The sequence below is a fragment of the Rhipicephalus microplus genome, chromosome 9 (assembly GCF_043290135.1).
Source record: "Rhipicephalus microplus isolate Deutch F79 chromosome 9, USDA_Rmic, whole genome shotgun sequence".
NCBI classification, from domain to species: Eukaryota; Metazoa; Arthropoda; class Arachnida; order Ixodida; family Ixodidae; genus Rhipicephalus; species Rhipicephalus microplus.
The window spans coordinates 91,986,685-92,005,586 of NC_134708.1; the positions used below are offsets into that span (position 1 = coordinate 91,986,685).

Genomic DNA, 18,902 nt, shown 5'->3' on the forward strand with positions numbered 1-18,902 from the left:
GAAAAGTAACAATTGCAACAGGCTCACTGTCGACCACGCAAAATACTGTTGAGCCACAGGGAAGCAGTACACACTCGGGCGTTTGATTTGTGGTGGTTAGGTACGTAGACCCATCGAAGAAGCGAATAAGCCCTGGTGTGATCACATTGCCCTTATGAAGGGTATGGCCGTGAGGGAGAATTAGTACGTCACCACCCACAATGTCGGGACAAATAACACTGGTACTTTCTTCGTATGTACGACCGAAGTACATAATCTGACGTGGTGACAAGGCGGGTGCGTCCATCGTGTTCACGCGGAGAAAAGTCAGTGGCATTTAGATGCAGGAGGCGCTGATGACAAGATATGAAAACGGACGCAGAAGACAAGAAAACCTACCGCAGAATGAGAAAACCTACCGCTTTCTCAAACACCAAAAAGAGAAAAAAGTATAAATTGTGAAAAACAATGTCACCATAATGCAAAAATCTGGTAAAAGGATGTCAATCACAGTAAAATATAAAAAGGACTTCTGACTCACCAAAGTTAGCTATAATAAAGCTTTGTATTCTGTGAGCGGTAGAGTGTTGGAAGGAGTTGGGAGGGACATGAAGCGGTCGATTTTCTCTTGTTAGCTTACGCAGCATCCGAACATTTATGCAACTGAGTAAAGGACAGGATGTCATAATGTGAACTAGGTTGTAAAAAAATAACAGGCCAGCGTAACTTTGTGGGCTCTAAGTTATTTCATTGACAATATTCTTACAGTGTTAGAACAAAACTCAGAATCACTTCTAGCGAAACAGTGGTTATAGACGCTTATGCATTTTTCTGGACTTGTTCACTAGCATTATCGCCGGGTGACGAATGTCATTTCCTGTCTAAGATGCATGCTCAGGTTGGTGACGACATATTACGGTGTACAATTTCTGGACGGCTGTTAGAGAACTGAAGTCACGAGAGATTCTGCAAATACAGCCAAGAGAACGAAGACCTCACATGGCAGCATGTTTATTGTAGTAGAAAATACCAGCATTCTATAAAAAATTTGGATGACTGAACTCATAAGCCTTGCATAACGATACCATACTTACAGAAAATAAAAATGACACGAGGGTTGTTTTGCAAGAAGTCCTCATCGTTTTGGTCTTCGAGGTATTGTGGGAGAGTTATTGTTGTCACTCGATTCGGAAAAATAACGCAAATGTGACAGCAGCATGCAACAGTCCTTCACTGAATAGATTTTCCTAAATACCATTGTCATTAGCAGGCGAAAGGGAAAAAGAAAAGCGAAGTGCAAGAAATACCATCGTTAACGTAAATGAAAAATAACAGTGGGCATAATACCGACCCTTCAGAAGCCCACTGGTGACCTTGACCAAAGAAGACATTTGAGCACTCAAGGCAACATAACTTGATCTAGTAAGCAGATAGCTCTGCAGCAGATTCACAACCACAATTCAACATCAAAGTTAGTGAGTTTAAAGAGAAACAGTGAGTGGCAGACCACATCAAAAGTTTCGCTGAGGTCACAGTATAATATCTCAACATTTCGTCTTTGAAAACATGTGGGGAGATTGGCGCCATGGGACTATCAATAATAATAATAATAATAATAATAATAATAATAATTTATTATTATTTGTCAAAGGATATTATTATTATTACGTCAAAGGATTCACGAATCTGGTAGAGCAGCTGAAGGAGCTCAGAGCGTTCAGATGGCAATAGTCCGTCGGCAATCAATGATTCGAAAAGCTCGCAAGGTGGTATATTGGAAGGGTTGAGGGCATGATGGCGTCGTAGTCACCGGAACAAAATGGCGGCATGGTAAAAATTTGTTCTTTATAAATGGCATGCACGTGTCCAAGAGATTCACCTTGAAACAGTTCGACGGGATACGGGAGGGGATTGATGAGGCAAAGAGCACTGTTTCCTTCAGAAATAATGAGGGTTGAATAAGGCACAAGAAGTGATCTTCGACTAAGGAAGAGGCTTGATGGCTCAAAGAATACAGCTTCGTTCTTAATGCTGTCACAGAACACGGGGAGCAACACAGCTGCTGTCGGGGGAATTTCAGTGCCTTCTTTGACGACGAGTTTGTGCTCGGCGGGCTGAATGTGGCTGGTTGGTTGGTCGTAAAACGGGAAAAGTTCCAGCTCCGATCTTGCACAAGCAATAACGGCATGGTTACGCGACAAAAAATCCCATCCGAGTATGATGTCGTGTGAGCATGACGAAAGGACAATAAACTCAACAGTGTAGTGGTCCTTCGCGATCATCAGTCGGACAATACAGGCGGCTACAAGCTGAACTGGGTCCCCATTCGCTGTTTGCAAGGACATCATATTAAGAGGCGTCGTCACTTTTCGGAGCTTGTGGCAAAGTTTAGCGTCTATCACGGAAACGGCAGCACCGGTATCCACTAGAGCATATGCTCGAGTACCTTCTACAAAAACTTCGACAATATTCGACGGCAACGTGCAAGGACTTGAGCATTTCGACAGCACAGTTCTTGCCTCCTGAACTGCGGCGGTTAGTTTCCCTCGTGTTCAGGAGCTGGCCGACGACGCATGGGTGACAGGGAGCGACGACGGGGTGAGGGTGAGCGACAAGACATAGTACGCGGACATTCCCGTGAAGACGAGCTTGACTGAGGGCCAGAATTTTCCAGACGAGATAAACGAAGGTCCATGAAGCTCTTCTGTGTCCGGGCGTCTGTGTATCCCGGGACGCGACGACGGCAGTAATGGGCGATATGGCCAGGACCGCCGCATGCAAAACAGATGGCCCGGTTATCCCGCATTCTCCAAGTATTTGCGACGAGGGGAGCAGCCCATGCAGCAGATGGGTGAGTTGAGGCTGTGGTGGCAATGGGAGAAATCCAGGCGGTGGACGGCTGAAATGGGGCTGAGGTATACGGCAGTCCCTGGAACAACGGGGTGTGGTGTGGCTGCCGCCGCTTTAGTACCTCAGCGTAAGTAAGAGGCGTGGTGACGGGGGGCTGCTGCAAGGGCACCGGCATAGCCTCGTAAATCTTCTCCTAGACCACATGTCGGAGCATGGGAGCCAATGATGGTGGGTGTCGCAGTGGCTGTTGCTGCGAGAGCTCCTGGAGTTGAGCAAAAAACAGCAGAGAAAGCTGCCGAGTCACTTCCTCCCGCACGAAGTCTTTCATTTGTGCGAGAAGGTTTGTCTGGTCAGTCATAACGTCCAGTGCGGTCACTGGTTAGATCGTCTGGAATGAGCGTCACGTCTGAGCTCGTTGCCTCCGCAATGCATCATAGCTTTGGCACAAAGTCACTACTTCTGCCACAGTGCTAGAAGACTTCGCGAGAAGCATCTGCAAAACGTCATCGTCGACGCCCTTCATAATGTGCTGTATCTACGCACTCTTGCTCACGGAAGCATCGACGCGCCGGCAGAGATCGATCACATTTTCTATATATGATGTGAACGTTTCACCTGGCTTCTGTGCCCGTGTGCACAGACGTTGTTCGGCGCGTAGCTTTCGTAAGGCAGGACGACCAAAAACGGCACATATCGCCTCCTTGAAGGCGGACCAATTCGCGAACTCGGTTTCGTGGTTCGTATACCACAGCTTGGCCACGTCGGTGAGGTAAAACTTGACGGTGCCCAACTTAGCAGCGTCATCCCATCTTTCGTATGACTTTCTCGTATGAAGACAGCCAGTCCTCGACGTCCTGGTCTTCGGTGCCAGCAAAGAACGGGGGGTCTCGCTGATGAACCGGGCCGGGGCAACTAGCGGCCGCCAGAGGTATTATTTGTTGAGCAGCGTCAACTTGCATGGTCGACGGCTGGGTGCGGGATCGGAGTTCCAGGTTGTAGGCGATGTGGTTACCCAGCACTTCCATCACAAGTAAAGAGGTTTATTGGGCGAACCAAACGGGCAGGTGGAATATTCGAGACAGCGACAGGACGACGAAGATGGAGGAGCTCAAGCGCCGATCTCGTGGTGCCTTACTTTGCGATGATGCTTTGTGTTCCCTTTAGTTGTCATCATTCCTTCATTATTATTATTAATATTATTATAATTTTTAATAATATTAGTGATATTATTGTTATTTCTTAAAGACTCTACGGGACTCAAAAATACTGTGATCAGAAAGACCTTGAATTATACAGACAAGAAAAAACAAAACAAACTCTGCAGATAAGTTGTTTAAATATAGGTGCAATATGTAATCGGCAACCATAGTGTAATAATGAGGAAATAAAGAAAAACGAGTTAAGGTAGATGAGTAGTGTAATTGTCTCAGGTATCGAGCGAAGCTGTGGCACTAAGTAAACATTGCCGATGCTATAACAATGGTGTTTCGCAACAGTGACGGCTTGTCTATTCAGTTTTTGGGGTATTTGTGTTTCTGCGATTGTGCGATAGTTCATCTGCGATGCTCGCAGCCTCGACAAAGAGTGTGGAAAGCTAAGTGTTGATAGATGGCATCACATAGCGCATGAAGTTTTTCACAAACTGGGAGCCGAGAAATCAAGCCCTTGCATGACAACTCAAGGTTGTAGGTTTGATTCCTACGTATGAAAACTGAATTTTTCATTTACACTCACCCTTATAAATTTATACAGTAAATTCAAAGCTACAATTGAATAGTTGAAATAATGTCACGCTTACTTCACTTCATTTAAGCTCCTTGGCGTAATTGATGAATAAATTTTCACAGAGGGAAAAGAATGAAAATCTCTTAGCAGATGACGCGTGTACCAAATGCCACATCAAGCATGCTGTTTCATAAACAAAGTAAAAAGTAGCAAGTGAGTAGCACACCAGCCCTTCCTATCTCACTATCAGAATCAAATTATGTGGCGGAAACCCTACATGCTTACTTCGAACATTGACGACATCGATGGTTTCGTAAAGGAAGCAGTGGGAAATCGGCAAACAGGAATCACTGAGTGTACATGCAACGCATTTTAGCTTTTACAAACGTAGAGCCGTATTAAAAATGCCTCAGAAATATACGAGTAGCTACACGAGACTGTTTTTAGTTAAGATTGGTGAGTTGAACTTGTATTCTACGGGGAAGCAATGTTTAGAGTGTTCGTCTGTCATCATAAATCTGTTTAGTCTGGTTGAACTAATCACAGTACGCATTAATTGTGCGCCAAGGGAAACTAAGTATTATCAAAGTGCATTAAAATAATATTCTCATATAGTATTGGCATTTTATTACCAGTTATTTTCAGTTTCAGTTTATTAGCGACTGCGGCATTGCGTGTGCAGTATTTATAAGCTAGATTGGTGGTGATACATTAATATAGGCTAATCGATAAAATGCCACACGTGCAAGGACTTTTGTAATATTGAAAATGACAGTTGTAGCAGTGTTTTGGAACCCGCCGCGATGAATTTGGGGCTAAGGCACTAAGCTGCTGACCCACACTCCACGGAATCGAATCCCAGACGCTGGGGCTGCATTTTCGATTCAGGCGTATATGCTTTAGGCCCGTGTGCCTAGATTTAGGTGCACGTTAAAAACACCACGTGGTCGAAATTTTCAGAGCCTTCTAATACGGCGTCTCTTATGATCATAAGGTGGCTGTGAGACATTAAGCGACAACAACTATTAGGTATTGTAGTAGCACTTCTGTTTTCTTTAGAATATCAGGGCTGTCAACGCGTACGTGAGAAGAGATCCTAGCAGCCTCGCATGGCCTCAAGTTAAAGAAAACTAGTTATTTACAAGAATATTTGAGTATTGATATTTTTTATTCTTTCAGTTCCTCAACCAGAGGCAGCCAATATGGACGTACCAGTCAACTCGCAGAGGATATATTCGATGCGAAGTAGATCAAGTTGAGGATGCTTCACCATTGTCCCTTTCATTAACTAGATGTGTGGTGCTCGAACGACGAAGGTGAGTATTTGTGTTCCCGCTTCCTTCTTTCTGCTCAAGTGGTGTGTTTCTTATTCGCAGATGTGAAGTGCGAATACTTGGAGTGCTTGATACAGAGCAGAAACAGCGGATGACGGTATTTTACAGAGGTGAGGATAAAGTATGCCCTTGTTCAAATGAATAAGAGTCTGTATTGCGCAAGCACTATGTTACTGATAGTTTGTGTATATACACTAGGACCTGAAACTACGTAAGAAAATTCGCATTTTAGCTTCAGCAACTGATACCGTCATTATATATTGTCACGCAGCAAAGGACGACGCAGTTGTCTATGAGGAAAACAAGTTTATTGGAGCGAACCTGTGCTCCCCTAACAACTGAAAAAAAAATTGCCCGCAGCTTCCCTCGGGGGAACACTGAGGAGGATGCGGAGCATATAATTGGTTAACGGGGTGTTAAAGTGCGACTTACTTGGGTCGATGGCTAAATTGGTTAACGTGGTTGTGAAATGGGGTGTTAAATTGCGACTTACTTGGGTCGCTGGCTAAATTGGTTAACGTTGTTGTAGGAGGGGTGTTAAATGAGTGAACACGTACGACACGTATGCGAAAGGGCGGTGTTTATTTATTGCGACGAACTTTGAGCACGATGGCTTTTAGATGCCACTTTGGCCGGCGCTGGTCGAAGAGACGTCGATCATTGCGACCTCGGACGTCGACGCGCCGTACAAACCAACCGACGAGCGGCAACTGAGCGAGCGAGCACCGACCTTGAGTATATATACAGCGCGACGGCGCATGCACTGTCAGCTGTCGAATGTTCGAGAAGGGGGAGAAGCGCAACGGCGCATGCGCGCGCGTCAGCTGCCGATGTTCTCGAAGCGCGACGGCGCATGCGCGCGCGTCAGCTGCCGATGTTCTCGAAGCGTGACGGCGCATGCGCGCTACATTATACAGCTAGCGAATGTTCGTGAAGAGGAGAAGCGCACGCAGTGTGTAGAGGAGGAAGGGTGCACAGATGGTGGAGGAGTGAAGCGCGCGCGGTGTGTAGAGGAGGAAGGGATGCACAGATGGTGGAAGAAGGAGGAGGAAGCTTGCGGACGGCGCCGCACTACAAGCCTCGAGTATTAGATGCTCCGCATCTAAAATACACAGGCGGCGAAGCAGCGGCCAGCAAAACGACGGGCACGCTAGTGAGCGTCGGCGATCGAATGACGCGGCATCGGCTGTGCGGGAATTTATATCCCTCGGCGCGAGGGTTTCTCGAATAGTCGAATTGTATCGAGAACGCCGTGATAGCGTTTGTTAGAAACGCTGTTCGTTCGAACAGCGCTTCCAACAAACAACGCTTGAAGCGTTGTTTCTATCGAACAACGCTTGAAGCGTTGTTCGATAGCGTTTGTTCGAAACGCTGTGGCAGAGTTTGTTCGAAACGCTGTGAAAACAGCGATAGCACAGGCCGGCGCAGCCAGGCCGAAAAAAACAAAACACAAATAAACAAACCCAATGCATGGTTCGCGGCATTACCCTCCCTCTAAGAGTGCATCGACCCGATGCTAACATAAGGGACAGTCCACACAAATTAAAAGTTCGTCATCGTCCGTAGAAAGGTTTTAAGCGAACCACATGGACGACTTCAGGCCGCGTGCGTCGTCGTGATGTACGGGAGTCCCCATCGGTGATCACTTCTTACGTTAGTTCGCCAACACGTCGTAGAATCTGGTAGGGTCCGAAATAGCGTCATAGAAGTTTCTCACTGAGTCCACGTCGTCGAATGGGAGTCCAAACCCACACACGATCTCCAGGATGGTACTCGGCGTCTCGGCGTCGGAGATTGTATCGTCCGGCATCCACCAGTTGCTGGTCCGTTATACGAGCTCGAGCGAGCTGGCGGGCCTCCTCCGCACGTTGGAGGTATCCTTGGACGTCGGCGTTGAGGTCGTCGTCTTCTACGCGCGGAAGCATGGCGTCGAGCATCGTAGTCGGCCGTCTTTCGTAGACGAGCTCGAACGGTGTCATCTGCGTGGTTTCTTGAATAGCCGTGTTGTACGCAAACGTGACGTACGGGAGGACTTCGTCCCACGTCTTATGTTCAACGTCGACGTACATAGACAGCATATCCGCGATTGTCTTATTGAGCCGTTTCATTAGTCCATTCGTTTGGGGGTGGTACGCCGTCGTTCTTTGGTGATCTGTGTTGCTGTAGCGTAAGATTCCTTGCATGAGCTCCGCAGTGAAGGTCGTTCCACGGTCCGTGATTAAGACCTCAGGGGCTCCATGTCGCAGCACAATTTGGTTAATAAAGAACTTTGCAACTTCTTGTGCAGTTCCCCTTGGAAGAGCGGTGGTCTCTGCGTAGCGCGTCATGTAGTCTGTCGCTACGACAATCCATTTGTTCGCGGATCGAGATGTAGGGAACGGGCCCAAAAGGTCTACTCCGATCTGTGGGAAGGGCCTCGTTGGGACGGCAATCGGCTGCAGAAGTCCGGCTGGTCTCGTCGGTGGTGCATTTCGTCGCTGGCAGTCACGGCAGCTCCGGAAGTAGTGGGTGACATCGGATGTAAGGTGGGGCCAGAAGTATTTCGCCTTGATTTTTGTAATCGTGCGAGCTGTTCCGAGATGTCGGGAAGACGGGTCGTCGTGGCACGCTTCCGAAATTTCGTCACGAGGGTCTGCGGGGACGACAAGTAGATAATTCGTTCTCGTTCCGTGGTTGAAATTCTTCTTCACTAGGATGGAGTTTTTGAGGCTGAATGCTGGTAAGTTGCGCTTGAACGCTCTAGGCACGGCGACGTTGCGTCCTTCGAGGTAGTCTATCATGGCGCGGAGGTCAGGGTCGGCACGCTGCTGGGCGGCTAGGTCGCTCTCTGTCACGACTCCGAAGAACGCGCTGTCTTCATCGGAGTCCTGTGGTGGTGGGTCGACGGGGGCGCGGGACAAGCAGTCGGCGTCGGAGTGTTTCCTGCCGGATTTGTAGAATATTGTAACGTCAAACTCTTGCAGGCGCAAGCTCCACCACCCAAGACGCCCAGAGGGGTCCTTCAAATTGGCGAGCCAACACAGCGCATGATGGTCTGTCACAACCTTAAACAGTCTACCATAGACGTATGGGCGAAATTTTGAAATGGCCCTTATGATAGCCAGGCACCCTTTCTCGGACGCAGAGTAGTTTCTCTCCTCCTTCGACAGACCACGGCTTGCATAGGCGATTACGTTTTCGTGACCGCTTTGCTTTTGGACGAGGACGGCACCCAAACCGATATCACTGGCGTCCGTGTGCATTTCCGTTTCGGTGTTTTCGTCGAAATGAGCGAGCACGGGCGGGTTTTGCAGGCGTTGTTGCAGCTCGCAGAATGCCTTTTCTTGGTCGTTTTCCCAGCTGAAAGGGGTGCTTTCTTTCGTCAGGCACGTGAGTGGCTCTGCAAAGCGTGCGAAGTTTGCGACGAAGCGCCGGTAGTATGCGCACAGTCCGAGAAACCTTCGCACACTCTTGTTATCTTTCTGCCTTGGAAAGTTCGCAATGGCTGATGTTTTTGCCGGGTCAGGTAAGACTCCCGCGGCGTTCACGACGTGACCCAAGAACTTGAGTTCCTCGTACGCGAAACGGCACTTCTCAGGCTTCAGCGTTAACCCCAACGTACGAATGGCCTCGAGTACAGATTCCAACCTTGTGAGGTGTTCGTCGAAAGTCCGGGCGAACACGACAACGTCGTTGAGGTATACGAGGCAAGTGTGCCACTTCAGGCCTGCTAGCACAGTGTCCATGACTCTCTGAAACGTTGCGGTCGCCGTGCACAGCCCAAACGGCATCACCTTGAACTCGTATAGACCGTCCGGGGTTATAAATGCAGTCTTCTCTCGGTCTCTTTCGTCCACTTCAACTTGCAGTAGCCGGTCTTCAGATACATGGAAGAGAAGAACTTGGCGTGGCAGAGGTGGTCGAGGGCGTCGTCGATTCGTGGCAGGGGGTACACGTCCTTTTTGGTGATTTTGTTTAGTCTCCGGTAGTCAACGCAGAATCTTAAAGTGCCATCTTTTTTCTTCACGAGTACAACCGGCGCAGCCCATGGACTTTTTGGTGGCTGTATTATGTCGTCGCTGAGCATGTCATCTACTTGAGTCCGGATGGCTTCGCGCTCGTGTGAAGAAACACGGTACGGTGACTGTCTGGTAGGTCGGGCTCTATCTTCGGTTATTATTCGGTGCTTCGCCAAAGGTGTCTGACGTAACTTCGTGTTCGAGGAAAAACACTCGCTGTAGTGACGGAGCAACTCCAGTAATCTGTCCCGATTTTCTTGCGACAGCGCCGGGTTCACGTCGAAAGTATGTGGCAGCCTGGAAGCATCTGCGCGTGCGCGTTCAAAGGTGGCGACCGCGATCACTTGACTCGCTTTTTGCGTTTCTTCGAGGAACGCAATTGCAGCGCCCTTGTTTAGATGCTGGTACTACTCGGTGAAATTGGTGACCAAAACGTGGGATCAGCGTTGCTTAATCCGCGCAATGCCTCTTGCGACAGACACACCGCGGTCTAGAAGCAACCTTTGGTCAGTCTCCACGATAGCGTCGACGTCAGGAGCAGCACCTTCACAACAGACGGCGATCATCAAGCATGAGCGGGGTGGCAGGGTGACATGATCGTCGGCGATCCTTACAGCAGCACGGTGTCCGAGGTTCGGCGGCGGCGTCGTGGAGTGATCGGAAGAAAACGTTATCGACTTGGTCTGAAGATCAATTATTGCGCCATTGTCCGTCAAAAAGTCTATTCCGAGAATCACGTCCCGGGACCAGTTAGGCAAAATGACGAACTCCGAAGTGCCGTCTATGGTGACGCGCGATGTGCACATTCCACTTGGGGTCACGAGGTGGCCTCCAGCTGTGCGTATTTTCGGACCGTCCCATGTGGTCGTAACTTTCTTTAGCTTGGACGCGAATGACCCGCTCATGACCGAGTAGTCGGCTCCCGTGTCGATGAGGGCGACTACGTCAAGGCCGTCGATGGACGACTGGACGTCGGATGCCGCTTTCCTCGAATTTCGGGCGCGTCGGGGCGTCGTATCGCGGCTTGCACGTGTTGATGGTCGGGCACTATGCGTCTTCATCGTCGTCTTCTCAGCGGCAGGCTTCGTCATTTCGGGTACGCGTCGTGCAGCGTAGCTGTCGTCGTTTTCGGGGGTCTCGTCAGGGTGTCGTCGGGTCGTGGGGATGAGGGCATGTCGTGAGTCACGGTCTTGCGTCGTTGGACGGTTTTCATTTTCTCGCCGTTGTGCAACTTCACCTCCAGGAGTTGCTGCTTTTAGTTCACCCTTGTGGGCTGGGGGACCTTCCACGGGCGAAGTCAGCATGGCTGCGACGGTTGGGGGATTGGTACGGGTAGGGCGACGGTGAACAGTTGAAACGGGATGGTCCACGGCTGGTGTTCGACAGGTATTCTTCGATCTCAAATGGGCGCTGGCCGGCTCGCGGGCGGGGTGCGTCGACGGAGAACCCACGCAAACCCAGCCTCTTGTACGGGCAGCGGCGGTAGACGTGGTCGGCCTCTCCACAGTGGTAGCACAGTGGACGATTATCTGGCGTTCGCCACACCGCGGTCTTCCTGGGCGCCTGGTTTCGGGGGGTTACAGGGGGTCGGGCGAGCGACATTGGGCGGCGGTATGCCGGGGCCTCTTGATAACGGGTTGGGACGGGTCGGGGTCGACGAGCAGCAGCAGAGTAGGTAATCGCTTGTGGTTCGCAAGATGCTTCCGACGGCGTGGAATTCCCCAGTGCTTGCTGAACCTCCTCGCGGACGACGTCAGTGAGGGAGGCGACTTGGGGCTGCGGCGCTGCTGGGAACAATTTCCTCAGTTCCTCGCGAACGACGGCGCGGATGGTCTCCCGCAAGTCTTCCGTCGCCAATCCAGGGGCGTTTACCGGGTTCACCGAAAGGGTGTTGATTGGTCTATCGTATTTCCGCGAACGCATATCCAAGGTCCTCTCGATTATCGAAGCCTCGGTGACGAACTCAACGACGGTCCTTGGGGGGTTGCGGATGAGTCCAGTGAAGAGCTCTTGTTTAACTCTCCGCATCAGAAAGTGCACCTTCTTCTCTTCTGCCATTTCGGGGTCAGCTCTCCGGAACAGCATCTTCATCTCCTCAGCGAACAGTACAACACCTTCGTTAGGGTGTTGCATTCGCGTCTCCAACAAAAGGGCGGCTCGTTCTTTCCGCACAACCGTAGCGAATGTTTTGAGGAATTCGCTCTTAAAGACAGTCCAGTCGGTTAAGGAGCCTTCATGGTTCTCAAACCACGTTTGAGCTGCATCCTCCAAATAGAAGAAGACATGACGAAACGTTTCTTCGTCATCCCACCTGTTAAAGATGCGTACGCACTCCAGCTTCTCCAGCCACTCTTCCGGGTCTTCACCAGGAGATCCTCGGAATGATGGGGGCTCACGAGGTTGTTGCAGAACGACGGGAGGGTTGGTAGCGCTGGTCATGGTGCCTGCGTTGATCATCGTGGTTTTTACGTCTTCTTTCCTTTTTTTATCTGGGAGCAGTCCGAACTCTGGCTGAAGGCGTTGCTGTCGGCGGCTGACACGAGTTGGGCGTGCTTGTCGGCTTGGCAATGGCTTAGGGTTCATGTACCCCGCACCTCCACCAGATGTCACGCAGCAAAGGACAACGCAGTTGTCTATGAGAAAAACAAGTTTATTGGAGCGAACCTGTGCTCCCCTAACAACTGAAAAAAATACACAGGCGGCGAAGCAGCGGCCAGCAAAACGACGGGCACGCTAGTGAGCGTCGGCGATCGAATGACGCGGCATCGGCTGTGTGGGAATTTATATCCCTCGGCGCGAGGGTTTCTCGAATAGTCGAATTGTATCGAGAACGCCGTGATAGCGTTTGTTAGAAACGCTGTTCGTTCGAACAGCACTTCCAACAAACAACGCTTGAAGCGTTGTTCGATAGCGTTTGTTCGAAACGCGGTGGCAGCGTTTGTTCGAAACGCTGTGAAAACAGCGATAGCACAGGCCGGCGCAGCCAGGCCGAAAAAAACAAAACACAAATAAACGAACCCAATGCATGGTTCGCGGCAATATTCAGCAATTGTAGTTTACAATGATTTCAGCAACTTCTCGATTTACATATTCTCAAGGCATTTTACAACTTTACATACCATAGTACTAAGGTACTTTTGTACTTGTGACGTGGCTTATAAAGCGCTGAGAACGTGCAGTCAAATGTGTTTGATCTTTTACTGACCTCCAAACGTCCACCAAGCATGCATGTGCAACCAAAAACAACAGTCTTATCACGATCATAATCATAATCAGCCTGACTACGCCCGCTACAGTGCAAAGGTCTCTCCCATCGTCCATCAATTAACGCGGTTTTGTGCTTTCTGCTGCCGCGTTATGCCTATGGACTTTTCACACGCATCGGTTCAACTAACTTTGTCTCCCCTTCGAGCATTTACCTTCTCTGGAAATTGAGTCAGTTAAACTTAATGACCTGCTGTTATCATGACCACGCACTATGTGCCCGGCCCTTGTTCATTTCTTCTTCTTGATTTCAACTATGATATTGTGAACCCCGGTTTGTTTCCCTACCCACTCTAATCTCTTTGTGTCTCTTAAGGCTACACATGTCATTTTCCTTTCCATTGCTCACTGTGTCGTCGTCAATTTTAACAGAACCCTCTTTGTGAGCCTCCAGGGGTCTTGTTCAGTACACGCTAGATGCCGCTGTTATGTACCTTTCTCTTGTGGGTTAGGGGCAGATTACCAATCAATATTTGAAAATGCTTGCCAAACGTGAGCTACCCCATTTTTATTCTTCTAGTTATTTCACTCTACTGGTTCCGATCCACGGTTACTACTTGTACTAAAGTAGACTTATTCGTTTACAACTTCCAGCGTCTCTCCGCCTTTCGCAAATTGCTGTGTTTCGCTGAGACTGCTGCACATTACTTTATTTTTCTGCATAATTATTTTCAGACCTATTCTTCTCCTGCCGTGTCCAGTTCAGTACTCATAAGTTGCAATTTGTCCCCTGACGCAGGTTACTAAGATACTCTGCATTAATTCTTAACCCTGACTATTCCCAATCAAAGCTTCCGAAAACCTCCGGTAAATGCGCGGTCACAAGCGTTGGAGAGATTGTGCCTCCTTGCCTTACACCGTTCTTTATTGGAATTCTGTCGCTTTCTTCATGAAGAACTATAGTAGACGTGGATCAACTATAGGTTTCTTCTAGTATATAATGTATGCTTCATCCATGCCCTGATTTTGTATTGGCTGCATTACTGATGATGTATCGACAAAGTCAAACGCTTTATCGTTATCTATGAATGTTATTTATAGGGGTTGGTTGCATTGTACGCATTTCTTTATTACCTGATTGATAGTAGAATTATGGTCTATTGCACAGCAGTCTGTATGAAATCCTGCTTATTGCTCTGATTGATTTAACTATAGTTTCGCCTTAGTTCTTGAAACTAATAATTTGTTAATAGTTTGTAGAGAATGGACAGTAAGCAATTACGCTTCTAATTTTGCAAGTCCTTGTCGTCTACTTTCTTCTGGAATAAAGTGATCTTGGCGTTCTTCCAAGACTCTTCTGCCATTCCCGTCAAGAGACACTTCTTATATAAGGTGGCCTTTTTAACCAAATTTTCTCCCGCACATTTCAGCAGTTCCATCGTACCTTATCCTCGCCAGAGGCTTTGGCTCTTTGTATTTCTTCTAGGGCTTTCCTTTTTTTGCCTGTCGTTATTTGAAGGATGCGAGCTCCTCTGGGCTGTTATTGCTTCCTACGATATCATCCTGGTTGTTTCGGCTCTGTAGAACTACTCCGCCGTATCAACCATCCTGTCCTTATTGGTTATGAATTTGCCTTTTATGTCCCTTAGAGGACACATCTGATTTTTGCTGTGCAGCTGTTTCCCTTCGCAGATTTTAGGCATTTGCTGCTTTTTACAGCCTGTTCAACTTTCTCTAGGTGGTAAGTTTTGAGGTCGGATACCTTACGCCTAATCATTAACCTCGAAAGCTCCATTAGCTGTATACTGTAGGTTGCATTTGAGACTTTGCCACCTCGTGGTGGTCTAGTGGCTAAGGTACTCGGCTGCTGACCCGCAGGTCGCGGGATTGAATCCCAGCTGTGGTGGCTGGATTTTCGCTGGAGGCGGAAATGCTGTAGGCCCATGTGCTCAGATTCAGGTTCACGTTAAAGAACCCAAGGTGGTCAAAATTTCTGGAGCCCTCCTCTGCGGCTTCTCTCGTATTCGTGTGGTGGTTTTGAGACGTTAAATTCTACATATAAAGGCATTCGAGGCTATTATGGTTTGCCTTCATTTAATGAGATATTTCGTATGCTAACGTATTTGGCCAGTGCCATGTCTACTGACTGTACCTCAATCTTACATTGCACACTCATTAAAGATACCAGTAATATTAACCTTCATATTGTCAACGCTAACGTCGGTTAGCTTGTTTAGAGCTTCGAATATATTTTGAAGCGCAACTCTAAATTTGTGTGATTTCGTTTTCACTGCTAGCTCAATAATTGGCTTCTTGTGTATCAGTTTGTGCCTTTGCTTTTTCAAATCTAGCTGACTACGACCCGTTACCATATTATGGTCGCTGCATCAGATCTTGCCGACTATTCTAAACCCTGTACAATGCCTGCATATGCCCACACAATGAAGTCAATTTCATTTTTAGTTTCGCCATTAGGACTTCAAATCGACCACTTATGGTTAGTCCATTTTTTGAAGAAGGTATTCAAGATCACTATGTTATTGCGTTCTGTCAACTCTACTTATAACTACCCTCTGGTATTTCGAGAACCGATGCCATATTCCCCCACAGCATAGTATACGGACTGTTTATTGCCTACGTTTCCATTAAAGTCACTCATTATGATAGCATACAGTCCCTTTACATTATACTGGCTGACACTAGGTATTAATATAAGCGTTCAACAAACGTTTCATCATGGCTCGATGCTTACGCATAAGCCTGTACCGCATTCAGCTAATATATTTCTTAACCTAAGTATTGCCACAGGCATGGAACGAGGCTGAGCTATGCCAAAGCGAGTATGTGCCATTTTGTGAAAAAAAAGAGGACTGTTGGCTGTGCTCGTGGTCTAATGTTCGGTTTGGCTCGACGTCCAGTGCTGCTCAGATGTTTAGGAAAAAACAATGACGTCATCTAAATAGACGAAACAGCGTTCCCACTTCAGACCAGACAGGATGGTGTCCATCATCCTCTGGAACGTTGCCGGTGCAGAGGACAGTCCCAACGGTAACACTTGGAATTCTAGAGGCCACCGGTAGTTATGAACGCTGTTTTTTTTGTCACGTGTTGTGAGTGAAGTGCGCGAGTCAAGTGACTTTCAAATTTGGCGCGTAAGATGAACTACTGACAATGTGTGCAAGATGGCGTATTGCGCCAGTGCGGCGAACACTGGCGATTGGAAAAAGAAGAAAATTCAAGGGAATGGGAGAAAAATCCAGAGCCAGGGCATCGAAGAACGAGGAAGAAGAGATTCGGGCTCGTGCTTGGAAGAAGAAGGCTAGGGTGCGGCGTGCGACCTCGTCGGGTGCGAGTACCTCCTGGGCGTCAGGGCATCCACCTAGCTGGCGACTGTTTCCACGGGGTCCTGGTGACCATTCAACCGCAGCGGCTATTGGCGAATCCTTGGCAAGACCTTGGTCTGATGTTCGAGCGGAAGACAGCGCAGCAGATGACGTCTACCGGGAGCGGGAGCAAGCCGTCGGGCTACGGGCCCGAGCTTATGCACTCTCACCACGGCAACTTCCCCAATGGACTATTGAAGGGCGTGAACCGCTGGTGAGCCGTATCCGTCTTCTTTCGCGTCCGGACTCAAACACGAGGACTTTAACGAAAAGGACTGTTTAGACTCTTAGAGGTTTCCGCTCGCTAACGAAACTGACAGTGCTAATTAGTTAACATTTTTCTGATCTTGGTATTTTCCTTTTTGTGTTTTTTTTGTGTGTTTGTGAAAGTACAATTTTTTTTTGCAAATCAAACGCTCACTTCCTTTTCTCGTGAGAGAATAACGTTTCACAGCTAGCTCGACTGGCTTTATTTACTGAACCTGTCACAAATTGGCGTCCGCTACGACAGGACGTGAGTGTTTGCCACTAAAAAGTAGATTTGAGTAAGGCTAACTAAAAAAGTAAAATGGGCTCGCGAGAGTTGATGGCGCTGGCAGAACGCATGGGGTTGGAGGGAGCAGAATTGCAGGCTTGGTTTGACGCACGAGAAGCGCGTGAGCGCGATGAACGAGCCGCGGAGAGAGACGCGAAGAAAGAACAGTTGGAGCTGGAAGGCCGCAATTTACAGCTACGTCTTGAAGTAGCAAAAACGGAGAACCAAGCCCGAGAAGCAAGCCAGCGACACTTGGAAGTAGAAGAGAGGACGCTGCAACTGCGCCTGAGAGTAGCTGAGGCCGGTGTCGGTCAGCCTACGGTGGCTGACACGGGCAACCAAAGGAACGCGCCTATGGTAGTGAACCCGCATAACTTTATACCCGTTTTCAACGAGGACAGAGACGACCTTGACGCCTACCTGAAAAGGTTTGAGAGAGTGGCGACAGGTCAAGATTGGCCACGGGAAAAGTGGGCCACGGCTCTTAGTTTGTGCCTTGGCGGAGAGGCTCTGAAGGTATTTGGACGGTTGTCACCGAACGATTCCCTGTCATACGACGAAGTCAAATTGGCACTGCTCCAGCGTTTTCGCTTCACGGCTGATGGCTACCGTGAGAAATTCCGGAAAAGCAAGCCTGAAGACGGCGAAACTGGAAAACAGTATGCCACGAGACTCCAAAGTTTCTTTGACAGGTGGATAGAAATGTCTCAGACAGAGAGGAATTTCGATTCAGTCCGTGACTTGATTGTAGCCGAACAATTCATGGCGAACTGCAGTAGTCAGCTGGCGCTCTTCTTACGGGAGAAGAACTGCAAGACTCTGGAAGCCATGGCAGAGGCAGCTGATATATATATAGAGGCAAAGAGATTGAAGAACTTATTAATAGTTCAGAATAAGAGTGAGGACACAACTGGGAAGGCTAAATTGATTTCAAGCCCAAGAGCAGAGATGCAATGTTTTGTTTGTGGCCGTAAGGGGCACAAGGCTTCTGACTGTCGAAGTAAACCTAAACAAGTATTTTGTACAAACTGCCGTAAGTGGGGGCATGATGTGAAGGGCTGTCAGAAAATGACTGGCACTTCGAAATCAACTACATCTTGTTTAATGCTACCCAAAGAAGAGACCGGTCCACAACAATCCATGATTGATGGCGACGACTCGGACCGAGACGACAATGTTATGGGCACGGTGAGGACGCAAGCGCAATGTAAGAAACGTCCCATGCCAGTGTTACCAGGGGAAGTGAATGGACAAATTGTTCGAGTCCTAAGGGACACCGGAAGCAACACGTTGGTAGTACGCCGGTCATTAGTACCTGATGAAGCACTAACTGGCACTACCGCGACGTTGTGGTTGGCTGATGGCAGCACCATCGTAACCCCTGAGGCGGAGATACGTATCAGATCTCCATACTTTTCCGGCATGGCCATCGTCAAGTGTATGCCGTCGCCACTGTATGACGTCATAGTTGGGAACGTACCGGGGGCCCGTGACGCCAATGACCCCGACGTTTCGCGGAAACTTTCTCAAGATCAATTCATTAAGAAAAAAGTTCATTCTGCGGACGAAGGTAACCACCCAAATTCTCAACTGGTTGGTGCCGCACGTCTCAATAGTTCGCGAAGGGCCACCTCTGTTGGGCTCCCTGGCCAGATGTCTCGCAAAATGTTTCGCGAAGAACAAGAAAAAGACCAGACGCTTGACATCTGCAGAGCCAGAGTGGGTAAGAAGTTTGTTAGAAAGGGCTCGACATCTTTTTCTTTCGTAGCCAAGAATGGTATTCTTTACCGACAATACTTCCTGTCCCCTGGTAAGATCATCGAACAAGCCATAGTCCCGAAGTCCCTGAGAGGCCAAGTGTTACGTTTGGCTCATGAAAATGTCATGTCAGGTC

The 18,902-nt window shown here is 48.6% G+C and overlaps 1 protein-coding gene across 1 annotated transcript in view; it reads left to right on the forward strand.

Moving 5' to 3' along the window:
* LOC142772007 (uncharacterized) overlaps positions 1-18,902 on the forward strand; it is a 105,579-nt gene that overhangs the window by 32,857 nt on the left and 53,820 nt on the right. Inside the window, exons 2-3 of the mRNA XM_075874075.1 lie at positions 5,734-5,870; positions 5,931-5,998. Coding sequence (XP_075730190.1) covers positions 5,734-5,870; positions 5,931-5,998 — 205 coding nt within the window. The remainder of the gene's footprint in view (positions 1-5,733; positions 5,871-5,930; positions 5,999-18,902) is intronic.